This window comes from Pyrus communis, chromosome 1 (assembly GCF_963583255.1).
Source record: "Pyrus communis chromosome 1, drPyrComm1.1, whole genome shotgun sequence".
Taxonomy (NCBI): Eukaryota; Viridiplantae; Streptophyta; class Magnoliopsida; order Rosales; family Rosaceae; genus Pyrus; species Pyrus communis.
The window spans coordinates 19,731,998-19,749,032 of NC_084803.1; the positions used below are offsets into that span (position 1 = coordinate 19,731,998).

A 17,035-nucleotide genomic window follows, 5' to 3' on the forward strand; every position below is an offset into this window, starting at 1 on the left:
TAAGACTTGCCACGTGGCAAGTTTTAAGTGAATTGTAGTGCCATTCAGCGAAGTCTAGTGGCAAGCCAAGCCCCATACAAGTTTTTTTCCACTGGATTTCGTTGAGTGGCACTACAATTCACTTAAAACTTGCCACGTGGCAAGTCTTAAATATATTCTTTTATCATTCTTTTATATTTAAAATTTTTAAAATTATTTTTTTAACTAATTAATATATTATATATATTAATGTTATGTTTCCTTTTTTATTTCTTTCTCCTTATTTTTCTTCTTCCCAATCCCCCCCCCAACACTTTGTTTTGCCGTAGGTCATAGGACTCCCTCCCCTTTCTTTCTTTCCCAATTTCATTTCTTTCTTTCTTTAAATAAAATAAAATAAAGTTATGCACCCACTCCAAGTTTATCATGGAAAGCAACCAAGTATCTGTAAGCTTCAGCGTCTGAATGCACCACCATTTCGATTTTCAGATCTTCTTCAAACTCCATTGCCTCAGCAGCAACCTATCAATTGAAAAAAAAAAAAAATCAAAGATTAGACTAATATATTAATTAAAGACTCATAATAAAGAAGGTAGCAAACATAGAAGATACCCTAATTCATATTATAAATATAAAAAATCCAAAAAACTTCACCCGAACCCAAAAACCCCCAATTAAAAGAAAAGAAAATAACCCTACTACATCTATATATGTGGGTTACTCATGTCACATGATCAAAGCAACTATTATATAAAGAAAGAAAAAATAACTTACAGATTCTTAGTTGCTTTCCATGATAAAATTGGAGTGGGTGTAGAACTTTTTTTTTTTTTTTTTTTTTTTTAAAAAAAAAAAGAAAAAGAAAGAAAGAAACGAAACTAGGAAAGAAAGAAAGGGGTGAGAGTACTGAAACCTAAGATCTACGGCAGAACAAAGTTGCCTTGGGGGGGGGGTGTGGGGTGGATTTGGGAAGAAAAAATATAGGGGGAAAGAAATAAAAAAGGAAACATAACATTAATATATATATAATATATTAATTAATTAAAAAAATAATTATAAAAATTATAAATATAAAAGAATGATAAAAGAATATATTTAAGACTTGCCACGTGGCGAGTTTTGAGTGGATTGTAGTGCCACTCAACGAAATCCAGTGGCAAGCCAAGCCCCATACAAGTTTTTCTCAGTGGAAAAACTTGTGTGGGGCTTGGCTTGCCACTGGATTTCGTTGAGTGGCACTACAATCCACTCAAAACTCGCCACGTGGCAAGTCTTAAATATATTCTTTTATCATTCTTTTATATAAAATATCATTCTTTTATATTTAAAATTTTTATAATTATTTTTTTAACTAATTAATATATTATATATATTAATGTTATGTTTCCTTTTTTATTTCTTTCCCCCTATATTTTTTCTTCCCAAATCCACCCCACACCCCCCCCCAGGGCAACTTTGTTCTGCCGTAGATCTTAGGTTTCAGTACTCTCACCCCTTTCTTTCTTTCCCAGTTTCGTTTCTTTCTTTCTTTTTTTTAAAAAAAAAAAAAAAAAAAAATTCTACACCCACTCCAATTTTATCATGGAAAGCAACTAAGAATCTGTAAGTTATTTTTTCTTTCTTTATACAATAGTTGCTTTGATCATGTGACATGAATAACCCACATATATAGATGTAGTATGGTTATTTTATTTTCTTTTAATTGGGGGTTTTTGGGTTCGGGTGAGGTTTTTTGGATTTTTTATATTTATAATATGAATTAGGGTATCTTCTATGTTTGCTACCTTCTTTATTATGAGTCTTTAATTAATATATTAGTCTAATCTTTGATTTTTTTTTTTCAATTGATAGGTTGCTGCTGAGGCAATGGAGTTTGAAGAATATTTGAAAATCGAAATGGTGGTGCATTCAGACGCTGAAGCTTACAGATACTTGGTTGCTTTCCATGATAAACTTGGAGTGGGTGCATAACTTTATTTTATTTTATTTAAAGAAAGAAAGAAATGAAATTGGGAAAGAAAGAAAGGGGAGGGAGTCCTATGACCTACGGCAAAACAAAGTGTTGGGGGGGGGGGGGGGGATTGGGAAGAAGAAAAATAAGGAGAAAGAAATAAAAAAGGAAAGATAACATTAATATATATAATATATTAATTAGTTAAAAAAATAATTTTAAAAATTTTAAATATAAAAGAATGATAAAATAATATATTTAAGACTTGCCACGTGGCGAGTTTTGAGTGGATTGTAGTGCCACTCAACGAAATCCAGTGGCACTACAATCCACTCAAAACTCGCCACGTGGCAAGTCTTAAATATATTCTTTTATCATTCTTTTATATAAAATATCATTCTTTTATATTTAAAATTTTTATAATTATTTTTTTAACTAATTAATATATTATATATATTAATGTTATGTTTCCTTTTTTATTTCTTTCCCCCTATATTTTTTCTTCCCAAATCCACCCCACACCCCCCCCAGGGCAACTTTGTTCTGCCGTAGATCTTAGGTTTCAGTACTCTCACCCCTTTCTTTCTTTCCCAGTTTCGTTTCTTTCTTTCTTTTTTTTTTAAAAAAAAAAAAAAAAAAAAAAAAAAAAAAATTCTACACCCACTCCAATTTTATCATGGAAAGCAACTAAGAATCTGTAAGTTATTTTTTCTTTCTTGATACAATAGTTGCTTTGATCATGTGACATGAATAACCCACATATATAGATGTAGTATGGTTATTTTCTTTTCTTTTAATTGGTGGGTTTTTGGGTTCGGGTGAGGTTTTTTGGATTTTTTATATTTATAATATGAATTAGGGTATCTTCTATGTTTGCTACCTTCTTTATTATGAGTCTTTAATTAATATATTAGTCTAATCTTTGATTTTTGTTTTTTCAATTGATAGGTTGCTGCTGAGGCAATGGAGTTTGAAGAAGATTTGAAAATCGAAATGGTGGTGCATTCAGACGCTGAAGCTTACAGATACTTGGTTGCTTTCCATGATAAACTTGGAGTGGGTGCATAACTTTATTTTATTTTATTTAAAGAAAGAAAGAAATGAAATTGGGAAAGAAAGAAAGGGGAGGGAGTCCTATGACCTACGGCAAAACAAAGTGTTGGGGGGGGGATTGGGAAGAAGAAAAATAAGGAGAAAGAAATAAAAAAGGAAAGATAACATTAATATATATAATATATTAATTAGTTAAAAAAATAATTTTAAAAATTTTAAATATAAAATAATGATAAAAGAATATATTTAAGACTTGCCACGTGGCAAGTTTTAAGTGAATTGTAGTGCCATTCAGCGAAGTCTAGTGGCAAGCCAAGCCTCATACAAGTTTTTTTCCACTGGATTTCGTTCAGTGGCACTACAATTCACTTAAAACTTGCCACGTGGCAAGTCTTAAATATATTCTTTTATCATTCTTTTATATTTAAAATTTTTAAAATTATTTTTTTAACTAATTAATATATTATATATATTAATGTTATGTTTCCTTTTTTATTTCTTTCTCCTTATTTTTCTTCTTCCCAATCCCCCCCCCCCCAACACTTTGTTTTGCCGTAGGTCATAGGACTCCCTCCCCTTTCTTTCTTTCCTAATTTCATTTCTTTCTTTCTTTAAATAAAATAAAATAAAGTTATGCACCCACTCCATGTTTATCATAGAAAGCAACCAAGTATCTGTAAGCTTCAGCGTCTGAATGCACCACCATTTCGATTTTCAGATCTTCTTCAAACTCCATTGCCTCAACAGCAACCTATCAATTGAAAAAAAAAAATCAAAGATTAGACTAATATATTAATTAAAGACTCATAATAAAGAAGGTAGCAAACATAGAAGATACCCTAATTCATATTATAAATATAAAAAATCCAAAAAACCTCACCCGAACCCAAAAACCCCCAATTAAAAGAAAAGAAAATAACCCTACTACATCTATATATGTGGGTTATTCATGTCACATGATCAAAGCAACTATTGTATAAAGAAAGAAAAAATAACTTACAGATTCTTAGTTGCTTTCCATGATAAAATTGGAGTGGGTGTAGAACTTTTTTTTTTTTTTTTTTTTTTAAAAAAAAAGAAAGAAAGAAAGAAAGAAACGAAACTGGGAAAGAAAGAAAGGGGTGAGAGTACTGAAACCTAAGATCTACGGCAGAACAAAGTTGCCCTGGGGGGGGGGTGTGGGGTGCATTTGGGAAGAAAAAATATAGGGGGAAAGAAATAAAAAAGGAAACATAACATTAATATATATAATATATTAATTAGTTAAAAAAATAATTATAAAAATTTTAAATATAAAAGAATGATAAAAGAATATATTTAAGACTTGCCACGTGGCGAGTTTTGAGTGGATTGTAGTGCCACTCAACGAAATCCAGTGGCAAGCCAAGCCCCATACAAGTTTTTCTCAGTGGAAAAACTTGTGTGGGGGTTGGCTTGCCACTGGATTTCGTTGAGTGGCACTACAATCCTCTCAAAACTCGCCACGTGGCAAGTCTTAAATATATTCTTTTATCATTCTTTTATATAAAATATCATTCTTTTATATTTAAAATTTTTATAATTATTTTTTTAACTAATTAATATATTATATATATTAATGTTATGTTTCCTTTTTTATTTCTTTCCCCCTATATTTTTTCTTCCCAAATCCACTCCACACCCCCCCCCAGGGCAACTTTGTTCTGCCGTAGATCTTAGGTTTCAGTACTCTCACCCCTTTCTTTCTTTCCCAGTTTCGTTTCTTTCTTTCTTTCTTTCTTTTTTTTTTAAAAAAAAAAAAAAAAAAAAAAAAAATTCTACACCCACTCCAATTTTATCATGGAAAGCAACTAAGAATCTGTAAGTTATTTTTTCTTTCTTTATACAATAGTTGCTTTGATCATGTGACATGAATAACCCACATATATAGATGTAGTAGGGTTATTTTCTTTTCTTTTAATTGGGGGTTTTTGGGTTCGGGTGAGGTTTTTTGGATTTTTTATATTTATAATATGAATTAGGGTATCTTCTATGTTTGCTACCTTCTTTATTATGAGTCTTTAATTAATATATTAGTCTAATCTTTGATTTTTTTTTTTTTTTCAATTGATAGGTTGCTGCTGAGGCAATGGAGTTTGAAGAAGATTTGAAAATCGAAATGGTGGTGCATTCAGACGCTGAAGCTTACAGATACTTGGTTGCTTTCCATGATAAACTTGGAGTGGGTGCATAACTTTATTTTATTTTATTTAAAGAAAGAAAGAAATGAAATTGGGAAAGAAAGAAAGGGGAGGGAGTCCTATGACCTACGGCAAAACAAAGTGTTGGGGGGGGGGGATTGGGAAGAAGAAAAATAAGGAGAAAGAAATAAAAAAGGAAAGATAACATTAATATATATAATATATTAATTAGTTAAAAAAATAATTTTAAAAATTTTAAATATAAAATAATGATAAAAGAATATATTTAAGACTTGCCACGTGGCAAGTTTTAAGTGAATTGTAGTGCCATTCAGCGAAGTCTAGTGGCAAGCCAAGCCCCATACAAGTTTTTTTCCACTGGATTTCGTTGAGTGGCACTACAATTCACTTAAAACTTGCCACGTGGCAAGTCTTAAATATATTCTTTTATCATTCTTTTATATTTAAAATTTTTAAAATTATTTTTTTAACTAATTAATATATTATATATATTAATGTTATGTTTCCTTTTTTATTTCTTTCTCCTTATTTTTCTTCTTCCCAATCCCCCCCCAACACTTTGTTTTGCCGTAGGTCATAGGACTCCCTCCCCTTTCTTTCTTTCCCAATTTCATTTCTTTCTTTCTTTAAATAAAATAAAATAAAGTTATGCACCCACTCCAAGTTTATCATGGAAAGCAACCAAGTATCTGTAAGCTTCAGCGTCTGAATGCACCACCATTTCGATTTTCAGATCTTCTTCAAACTCCATTGCCTCAGCAGCAACCTATCAATTGAAAAAAAAAAAAAATCAAAGATTAGACTAATATATTAATTAAAGACTCATAATAAAGAAGGTAGCAAACATAGAAGATACCCTAATTCATATTATAAATATAAAAAATCCAAAAAACCTCACCCGAACCCAAAAACCCCCAATTAAAAGAAAAGAAAATAACCCTACTACATCTATATATGTGGGTTATTCATGTCACATGATCAAAGCAACTATTGTATAAAGAAAGAAAAAATAACTTACAGATTCTTAGTTGCTTTCCATGATAAAATTGGAGTGGGTGTAGAATTTTTTTTTTTTTTTTTTTTAAAAAAAAAGAAAGAAAGAAAGAAAGAAACGAAACTGGGAAAGAAAGAAAGGGGTGAGAGTATGAAACCTAAGATCTACGGCAGAACAAAGTTGCCCTGGGGGGGGGGTGTGGGGTGGATTTGGGAAGAAAAAATATAGGGGGAAAGAAATAAAAAAGGAAACATAACATTAATATATATAATATATTAATTAGTTAAAAAAATAATTATAAAAATTATAAATATAAAAGAATGATAAAAGAATATATTTAAGACTTGCCACGTGGCGAGTTTTGAGTGGATTGTAGTGCCACTCAACGAAATCCAGTGGCAAAGCCCCATACAAGTTTTTCTCCCGGAAGTGGGGCAGACGATGTCCAAAAAAAGTACGGGCGTGAAGGGCTTCTGAGATAAAACCCTTCGTCTGCTTCCTACGTTTGGCGCTCTGTGTCTCTCCTAAAAAGGTCCGGAGAGAGAAAGAAACAGATTGAGAGATGGATATGGGCATGAGTTCAACCCCTTCTCTCTCCCTTGATCATTTTGTTTAATGACCAAAACTTTTATTCTCTTCTTCTCTGAAGAAGATGGCTCTGCAAGAAGAACCCCAAGAGCTCCAAAACCCTCCAATGGCGTTCGACCTTTTATTATTCTGCGAGGAAGGATTTGAGGAAGATTTGAGAGACAATGGTAGTGATGAGGAGAGCGAGAACTGTGATGGGTTTTCAAAAAAGCATTCATCTTTCCCTTTGGTTGTTCTGGAAAGTGATATTTTCTGGGAAAATGATGAACTTTCCTCTCTAATCTCCAAAGAGGAACAAACCCATGTGTGTTTCAGTGGCGAAATCTCAGATGGGTCTTTAATGGCAGCTCGGAAAGAGGCGGTTGAGTGGATTCTGAGTGTAAAGGCACACTATGGGTTCTCCTCTTTGACCACCGTTCTAGCTGTGAACTACTTTGATAGATTCATTGCCAGTCGGCCGTTTCAGAGGGACAAGCCGTGGATGAGTCAGCTCGCCGCTGTCGCCTGCGTCTCGTTGGCCGCCAAAGTGGAGGAGACCCATGTGCCCCTTCTCTTAGATTTGCAAGTATGTATAAATTTCCATGTGCAATTTGAGTGTTTGTGAAATTGCTACTGTTTTGTTTACTGGATATCTTGTGATTGTGTTTAGGTGGAGGAATCAAAGTATGTTTTCGAAGCAAAAACCATTCAAAGAATGGAGCTTTTGGTGCTATCGACTCTTGCGTGGAGGATGAATCCGGTGACCCCAAATTCATACTTTGATCACATCATCAGGAGGTTCGGTTTGAAGATCCACCTGCATTGGGAGTTTCTGTGGAGATGTGAGCGTTTACTTCTATCCGTCATTGCGGGTGAGCAATCGAATTTGTTTCATTTTCTGATCAATGAGTAGTTTAGTATCAATCATATATATCGAAAAGGCATAAAAACAGTAGGAACTAATCTTATATTCGATTCGGTATTTTTATTGCAGATTCCAGATTTACTTGTTATTTGCCTTCCGTATTAGCTACTGCAACAATGCTGTATGTTATTGATGAAATTGAGGCATTTAATCCTGTGGAATACCAGAATCAGCTTATGAATTTACTTAAAGTCAGTAAGGTTTGTATTTAATAAACGGATTTGTGACTTCTCATGTAATTTGTTGTCCTGCTTCTGCAAATGTAATGCAAATTGATGCGCTAAATAGTCGAATATTATTATGTCCTTTACAGGACAGGGTGAATGAGTGCTCCAAGCTCTTCCTGGAACTGTCAGGGAGAGTCGAAAACCAAAGCCACAAACGCAAGCATTTATCGGTACCCAGCAGCCCTAATGGGGTTATTAACGCATCTTTCAGCTGTGACATGTCAAATGGTTCATGGGCGGTGGCATCACCGGACTCATCCTCACCAGATCCTCAATTTAAAAGGAGCAGACTGCAGAACCAGCAGATGAGGTTGCCCTCTTTAAATCGTGTGTCTGTGGATGTGCTGAGCAGCTCACGTTAGTCTCTGATTGTCTTTTGTCTACTATTAAACATGGTAGTATATAATCCCTCTTTTGTGTATTATGTTATTGGCGGTATCTGTATTGAGTACGTCTCTAATATATCATCATTCCCTTTGTGGCCAAACTTATGAAAATGAAACGCTGTGAGATTAAAACTCCACCTCTCTCACCTATTTCTTGAGATGTGGTTGGGGGAGGGGGGTGTTTGCTGATGAATGGAAGAAATCAATCATGCTTGATCTGCCATATTTAAGTAATTATATCATGCATAAACGCACAATTGACACCAGTATATTTTATCACTTATTCATTTTGTTATATGTAGTGGAGTGGTTATCTAGAAAAATAAGTCCGAGACATCCTCTTTGTGCTCCTTATCTACCTTAGCTTGAAACTAAACCTGAGGCGTCCATCAGTGCCGCAGGGGGTGGGATGAGGGTAGATATAGAAGTGTAAGTTCAGTTCCTCTAGGCAAAAGGGAAATGGAACAATAAAAAAAGCCAGAGATGGACACGGGCAACGCTAGTCATTTATACCAAACAATAAAGAAGTAAAATGTTGGGCACTGAAAGTCTTTGGTTGTTCAGTATGATTGAGCAAAACAATGACTTTGGAGTTTTTCTAATTAGAAAGAGGTGAGTAATTAGCAGTGTGCTTGTTAGTTGGTTTGTTGAACTAGATTAGAGAGAGAGAGAGAGAGCTCTATGATTAGGTAATTTGATTGGATTGCCTCTTACAACGTGATCAAACTCATCACTAGACATTAGCAAGGTTCCAAACTACCGAATATTTTCTTGCAACAAATTTTCCTGCCTTAAGAGGCTTTGAACTTTGTGTTCGTGCCCATGCACATGTCCAAAACCAGTACTCGTGAAGTAGTCTCGTATTTCTATTATGCTAAATGAAATGATATACATGGTCGCAATCTAGGACAATCCGAGAATGTGTTTATCTATTCTTTTGACTCATAGAAATGATTCTTGTGGCTGAGTAACTAGTCTTACTGATGTAGCTTGATCTTAGTACAGGTTTAAACTATGCATAGCTGTTGACAGGCTTCCGGTTGTTTTCTAGCAGATTAGACTCTGAAGTCTAAACAACTTATTGTGAGGTTATTTAGCCACATTGATTTGTTTCTCTATCCGCCTTTTCAAGTCCCCTGTCAACACCTACTCCCTTCTTTGTTTTTATCCAACACCTTATTTCAAATCTGCAAATGGTCACTTGCTAAGAGAATGAGCAATGTAACTGTTGCATTTAGAAGTCGGATTATGTCAGTTGAGTGCAAGCAGGCAATGAGCCTTTTAGTAACGCCATCTTCTTATATTCATAGAAGTCAGCAGTCTGCAAGTTTAAGCACCTTGTTTGTACAGTTTTACGTTTGTGTACCTAGTTCCATTGATAAGTCAGATTCTATCAGTCGATTGCAAATGCTATCAGCAAGCAGAACATGTCAATGTATTTAGTAACAAATGTCTCATGCTTAGTAAATGACTTGCGTATTATCTTCGTAAATTGGCTTTCATATCTTGTATAAGATTAGCAGCATCCATAAATTTCTGTAGGGAAAGGTTTGAGATTGGATTTGTGCAGGATATGGGAATTTGTGAGGATGTATGTTTGCTCTTGTTGTCTGTGGTCCTCCCGACTTTTTCTTTAGGTTTGGTTAAAGTTTAAGCTACATCTCTTTCTTATCATAAGTCGCATGCAGAGAGAGAAGATGATGACAGTGATTCTTCAAAAAAATTAGGCGTGCCATAATCGTTCATACTGTGAAGTCAAAGGTCATATTTTAATTTAAAACGTATGACCAGCAAGAAACAACCACTTATGTTATGTTTCCCATGTTGTTCTCCCAAGCCAGCAAGCACCACATTGTCAAAACCAAACTTGCACATGATCTATCAGGCACAGTCATGTTGGTTGTAAATTTATTTGGGTTTTAAATGCCAAAATAAATGTGAAGGTTGTGTGAAGTATTTTGTTTGGTGACTAGGAACACATTAGATTGAATAACTCACTAACGTCATGTTTATTACGTCATGAATGAGTGTGCACGGTGTGTGTCTCATTCTTATTCAGCTATTCTTGACATATCTTGTGTTTGCTGACACACAAGAAATGGAAAAGTAAGTTGGTCTCACTTGATTTCAACCATGTATCATAACCATGTGTTATTTATTTATTTATTTTTATCTCATACTTGAAAAATTAGGTATCGTTAAGAAATTGATGTCAATTTTCACATCTTGTCAGAGTTGAAGATATCAGAGGAAGTAATCATGACAAAAACTTATCCTTCCACGTTAGTAGTGACTAATCGATCTTCTACCTTCAACTTATACAAAATTTTGAAGTTGACATCCATTTTTTACTTCAAAGTATAATGAATCTAGTGGGTTATCAAATTCAATCAACCCAATCCTAGCGATCGACGAGGCCAAGAGATCGGTTGAGTTGGCAACTTGAAGTACTACAATAGTAGCAACCCAAGTTCGATTTCCACCTAATTTCAAACCCAATCCAGACACTAGTTGGTCAATCCTCGGTCGGCTCTGTGAGTCTTGATTTAACCATCGCACAAGTTGTGGGACTGATTTGTGTGACCATGCTTTATGTCCTTTTTGGTGTACACCTCGTGGGTGCGGAGTAGGACGGAAGGAGAATTCATCCTTGATCCAAAAGAAAGAAATATTGGGAAGTACTAACAACTTTCTCATCCGTCTTCCAATGTACAGAATGCAAAATTGTCACAATAACTAATAAGAATGTTGCAGGCGTTTAGGATAATAGATAAGGAAAACCAATGAAAATGGTTTGAAAACTTTGAGTTTTAATGATAAGAACAAAATAAAAGGTAAAGTGAATAGTATCATGATTGATTTTTTAGTGTAAAAATATGGTTTTTCGTTAAAGTGAACAGTAACGTGAATTTTTCGTTAAAACTCCCTAATAGATAATGGGGACACTGCATAGTGCATTGGCAGAGACAAGAAACTAATCCTGCATCAAACTCACCAGGACTAGGAGTAGGAGAGTAGGGTCCTCTCCAATTGAGCAAAAATTGAAGGAAAAGTGGCTCCACTGGTTTGCAATTATCATGCACAAATGTTGTGCATCCACCAAATTTACTCAGCAGGAAGAAAATGGCTCTTGTTTGTTATCTGTCATCTATTTTATTCATGAGCTTCTGATGAACATAAATACTAGAGTAGCTCATTTCTTACAGCTTTACCTTTCAACATTCATTGTGTTTGGATAAACACCTTTGGACAAGTAAGCGTGCATCATAAAGATTAATATGTAATTAAGACATAAACTTTCCGCCTTTTTACCTTTATCGAGAAGCTAATCTCACTTAATTCTATTGAGTTCAAAGAAAAATTGTAAAGGTGGTGCAGACCAAAACATGTACATTCGGCTACATATTGTCGAACACATAATTGATCCTAAATACTAGACAGGTTGGGAAAAACAAAGGACGGGAGCAAAAGTTACGGTATTAAGCATTTCCCCATTTTTTATTAGTTAATTAAGCCAACTGCTTTGGTTTATATATGAGAGAACAGAATTAGTACACAAGACATGTGAGAGGACAGAAATGAAGAGTTGCTGAGAGCAACTAGAAAGTTTTGTTTCGATATCTTTTTGGAGATATTGTCAGATGTCTAGTATTCTCTTGTTCCTATGAAAAGCTGCTGGACCTGAAATGGTATGTCCTCTCCTCAGTGTTAATTCACTAGGAAATTTCAGAGAACCTTTTATCTTCCTTTTCCTTTTGTAACTTTGTGTTTTTTCTTATATAAATTTTATCAAACCATATAATCTGTGAACATGTTATTTTCTTTTCCTTTTGGTATGTCCAAGAGACAAAGTTATAGGAGTACTAGATATCATGTTGGTTTGTGCTTGTCTTGGTCTTGATTTTGTTTCTTCTTACATTGTGTTCTGCTTGGAAAGACTGGGTCAAGTTATACCCTAACAAGATAAATGACAATAATCTAAATCTAACGGGAGTGTGAACGGAACATCTATGTGATGTTCGTCAAAACTCTTTGATGATCAAGTTAGAAATAATACTCAAGAAAGCTTTAATAAATGGAAGTAGAGATTTAGTGGACGTTTGTTGCACAGAATAAGCTTGGCTTTGAGCGATTGTAGTCACAAACTAGTTTGGATAGACATGACCGTGACTTATTTTAAGACACATTTTAATGGCTAGAGCAAGTCCACCGGTGAGCAAAAGGCAGAGGCAAGGATTACCAAATTGCCCAAAACACAAAAAGGAGGCCTAATGGTCCATTTTCTTTAGGGCAATTTGTGGGCTCCACCAAGCCTGTTCGGCTACCCAGCCAAAGTTTTGCTAGGCTTTGAGCCTACTGGAAATGGGCTATGTCATGGCTGACGTCATGCAGCAAACACCGGACAAAGCGCCCCCTCTTCCCCACAAAACCCCCTATGTGCAAGCCACCAAGTTGAAAGGTAATTTTACCTTGACCTTAGCCAATAGTCTTCTCATCTGGAGCGTTGAGTTTTCAACGGTAATTTTTTTTTTTTTAAATTATAGGTTGTGCCATGTGGCACAATCTGGTGCATCTGATTTTAACAAAAATATGGAAATTAATGGTTTGAATGAATCCAACAGTAAAAAAATTCATAATTTTTTTTTATTTTTTTATTTCTACAAATACCCAACCATCCTCTCATTCTATGCCACAACTTAATATTTATTTTTACTATGGTCTCTTTAAACACACTAAGGCAATAATGGCATGTAGATGATAAGGCCATCAAAGCATAAAAAATATATTTGTGAACAGTAATCATCATTACCCTTCCCAAATGAATAGACTTGCACAAAAACAATTAATCTTTAAAATAAATAGCAAGAGCAATTCGAATGCCATGCCCTTGCCCTTGCCATCCTAATGAGTGGACTTGCTCTTAGAGCACTTCCAGCGTGGGAGCCTCCCCCTAGGTTATTCACTATTTAATCCACCTAATGAACAGTAACTGCCATTAATAAACAGTAATCGCCTTTTGCATCTCCACCGTTGCACTTGAATAGCCTTGGCAATTGGCAATAAAATATTAGTATTTTATTTATTTATAAAATAATTTTATTTGTAATCCAATCCTAATTGGCAGCTCCTCTCTCGTCCCTCCCTCCCTCTATCTCATTCACTCTCCCAAATCCAATCCCAATTTGTTTTCTCAAGAATACAAAGAGAAGATTTTCTCTGCAAATTTGTGTGAGCTTTGAGAGGATGAAGGCTATGGAGGAGGTTGTGGAGGAAAACGAAGTTAAGCCTTTGACCGCCGAGCAATTGGAGCTGTACTAGTCGCAGTCCGACTCCGAGTCTGAATCCTACAACAGCGTAGACGAAGAGGAGGAGGACGCCGATGAGGACGACGACGCAGATGAGGACGAAGAGGACGACGACGATGTTCAGGAGGTTGTACAGTCGTTTGGTGGACCTTCGATTCACTCGGTAGGCATCTGACGTCAGCCCACGTCAGACAGCCTTCGGGCGCTCGGGCCGAACGAATCCACGGGCCTAGAGCTCGGGCCTGCTTGGGCTCGCTCGCCAACCAACGTTGGACTTCCTCCCTCGGGCAATCAGGTCCTGTTCCCCAGCCTATCCCTCGAGCAGTTGCTCCCGCTGGAGCTGCTCTTAAAGGAAGCCTTGTTCGTGAGGTGTAATGCTAATGAATCTAATTCTTAATTAATTTCATGTTGGTCCAGGTTGAGATTGGTGTAAAATAGCCCAATCTCAGTTCTAGTCCAGTCAATCAAGCGTCTCCCAAGTCCCAAGGTTTATGAGAACTAAGTATTTATATACTCTATGTATTCTTTTATTCTCGATTTACCAAATGAAGTGGCACACATGCAACTATGTGCTATATCAAACACGATAAACTTCGACCAGAAAAACCGGTGCTGAAATTATATATTTTTTGAGCATGTTTTTGTCGATAAAGGTCAAAAATCAAATGTATTCAGGTAAAGTTTTCGGAAACGTTAAAAAATAGTTCTAGTTGTTTCATACCATAAATAAATTCGAAGAACTCTAATGCCTTGTATATAAAGCATAACTGAAGATGCCAGGATTTTACTAGTTGACATAGATCGAGATAAACTAAACAGGACTAAAAGCTTGCCAGACTGACTGGATTATGTTTGCAGATATGCAAAGACATTATCCAGAAAAAATACATTGTGCAGTAACTAAAAATATATAAGTAATGAAGTACTATAAATATATATATCCTCTAAAAATACAATCAAACATTTGGTACAATAAGAAATAAAACATAAAAGGAGCTAGGTATATTTATCATGCCTTGTTTGAGATGTTGCTGGATAGCCAATCAAGGCCCTCATATTAGTCTTTGGCCGGAGGTGACACAAACAGCCTGAATGTACCTGGATATGTTAAAACCCATGCACAAGCATAAAAGAATATATGAGGGCCTTGATTGGCTATTCAGGTCGTTTTTCTCTTGTTCGAATGTAAATCAAGACCTCGTCGGTTAGGTCAAGTTAGGTTGAAATGTTCAAGTCTGACAATATAACATGTCAAACTATCTAAGAAAATATTCCTTATTATTTAATTAGTTATTGTAGTATAGTATGTAATGAAGAAGCATGTTTTGGTTGTTACCATCGGCCTTGGCGTGGTGAATGCAGGCCAAGCTTATCGGTGATCTCAGAAACATTCATGGCATTCGGAAGATCTTGCTTGTTGGCAAATACAAGCAGTGTCGCATCACGGAGTTCATCCTGCAACCAAAGAAACAAGGATTGACATTTGTATGGTACAAATTAAATTGTTTTGATAGCAATTTATAGAAGGAATTAGGAAATTGACCTCACGGAGCATTCGATGGAGCTCATCTCTTGCTTCCGAAACTCTGTCTCTGTCGTTGCTATCCAGTACAAAGATGAGACCCTGAGTCTTCTGAAAATAGTGTCTCCATAGCGGTCGAATCTACATGTAGCACACAGTTAATCAAGAACAAAAAATCTCTATAAAAAAAATACAAATTATATATGATCTATGTTGCGGTGACAAAGATCAACAGTACTATATATTTAGATACACATAATCGATACATTTCCCGACACGTCCTCTACCACAGTTTTGTATATCTCAGTAGCATACAATTCCAAAACATTAGTTTAAATTAAGAATCAAAGCTAGTACCTTGTCTTGTCCTCCTACATCCCAAACAGTGAAACTTACATTTTTGTATTCAACAGTTTCCACATTAAACCCTGGTCACACAAAATCAATTGAAACCGATTTTTTTTCATCCCAGTTCGAGTAGGTACATATATAGTAAGTTCAATAAGAGAAATACCAAGAAAAAGTTGGAGTAATTAATGATCAGAAGTAGACACCAATTGTGGGTATGGTACTGACAACCTCTCCAAGTTTGAGCTTGTTAAGGATGGTGGTTTTTCCGGCAGCGTCGAGACCCGCCATTAGTATTCTCATCTCTTTCCTTGCAAAGAGGATCCTCACCAGCCTTGATATTGCCAGGTCCATTGCTTCCAACTTGTTTAACTAAAGAGGCAGTTAAAACAATATGAGACCAAGAAAACGTAAACCCTAACGAATAGTATATCGTTTACAGGGACAATGAACTGAAGGATCAGCGGAAAATCAGACGGAGGAGAAATGATATGATAGTTCAAGGGCAGATCAGAAGCACAGGGATGTATGATTAAATATCGTCCATATGACGAGATAGTCTACGCCTGACGCAAGAGAAGCCAAGGGTTCTCGAGGATACGAGGGATAGATAACTTGGGAATTGCTCAACCAAGGGCAACAGAGCTCACTCAACGTCGCTAATCGTGGATGCGCTCACACGACCAAACCAAATGTTTGATTTTAGAAGGAAAAATCACTATCTTCAAATGCACAGTGCAAATATATATTTTCATTCATCAAGTTTGCTATTCAAGGCTATCTAGTACAATATTTATAACCGTTTACAAATTAATAGACCTCAAGTTTCCATGACACCCTTACAACTCCCAAAATAACTTTACAAATTCCTAAGTAATTAAAATACAAAACCTTTGTTATTCCAAAGCATAGTAACGGTTTCAAATTGTTTTCTCCAAGTCTTCCTCTTGCATCATTCTCCTCTTCTCGAAGAAAATTCATCCTCGAATTTCATTTGGTATTCCTCAATCTTTGGGATGCCCAACCAATGTTTCCCTTAGTAGAGATTTTAGTAAGATAATCACAATTCGTGCAACATTGCAAAGAGCATAAAATTCATAATATATTTTTTGTTTCCATCATGTATAGACTGATCCCCTTTTTCTTCCAAAAGAATTGTGATGCATATAGGCTTCCAAACTTATTGCCTCTGGGAGACCGTAAATACTCATGAACGAGAAAAGAAAACTCCAATAATGAGCAAAAGGTAGTTCCTTATCCAAGCATTTTCTCTTAACCAAAGCACGATCAATGAATTCATCCCAAATAATCATGAAAACAGAATGCACGAGACTTCACATTCTTTATAAGTTGTCCACATCGTTGTTCAACCCATGAACTCTTACCTGCGTCTACATGGCAGTCAACAAAAATCGGAGCAAAATCCCAATATGGAGAACAAGTGGCCTCAAGCTGCCTACAACACTCTTGATTAGCCACTAAAATCAAATACTTGTAATAATCATTTTTCTCGTCCAAGATTGGTGTAGAACTCCAATCAACAAAGTTCTCTTTGACTTCTTCGTCATCATCAATGGCGAATTCCAATCGACCGAGC

The 17,035-nt window shown here is 35.5% G+C and overlaps 2 protein-coding genes across 3 annotated transcripts; one reads left to right on the forward strand and one right to left on the reverse strand.

The window, feature by feature from the left end:
* The first annotated feature begins 6,610 nt into the window (after nucleotides 1-6,610).
* Nucleotides 6,611-8,478, forward strand: LOC137708189 (cyclin-D3-2). Of its 2 annotated transcripts, none has more exons than XM_068447217.1 (4): nucleotides 6,611-7,310; nucleotides 7,395-7,596; nucleotides 7,719-7,840; nucleotides 7,963-8,478. In XM_068447217.1, the coding sequence occupies exons 1-4, from the start codon at nucleotides 6,810-6,812 to the stop codon at nucleotides 8,236-8,238; spliced, it is 1,101 nt and encodes a 366-aa protein (XP_068303318.1). In that variant the 5' UTR covers nucleotides 6,611-6,809; the 3' UTR covers nucleotides 8,239-8,478. The 2 variants fall into 2 exon arrangements, with proteins under 2 accessions (XP_068303318.1, XP_068303309.1); XM_068447208.1 differs by having other exon boundaries at nucleotides 6,613-7,310; nucleotides 7,719-7,849.
* Nucleotides 8,479-14,620: 6,142 nt separating this feature from the next.
* LOC137720195 (ADP-ribosylation factor-like) lies at nucleotides 14,621-15,792 on the reverse strand. Its single transcript, XM_068459227.1, has 5 exons — nucleotides 15,645-15,792; nucleotides 15,448-15,518; nucleotides 15,112-15,231; nucleotides 14,905-15,023; nucleotides 14,621-14,666 (listed from the first exon to the last, which is right to left on the reverse strand). Exons 1-5 carry the CDS (start codon nucleotides 15,790-15,792, stop codon nucleotides 14,621-14,623), a joined length of 504 nt encoding a protein of 167 aa, XP_068315328.1.
* Nucleotides 15,793-17,035: the final 1,243 nt, after the last annotated feature.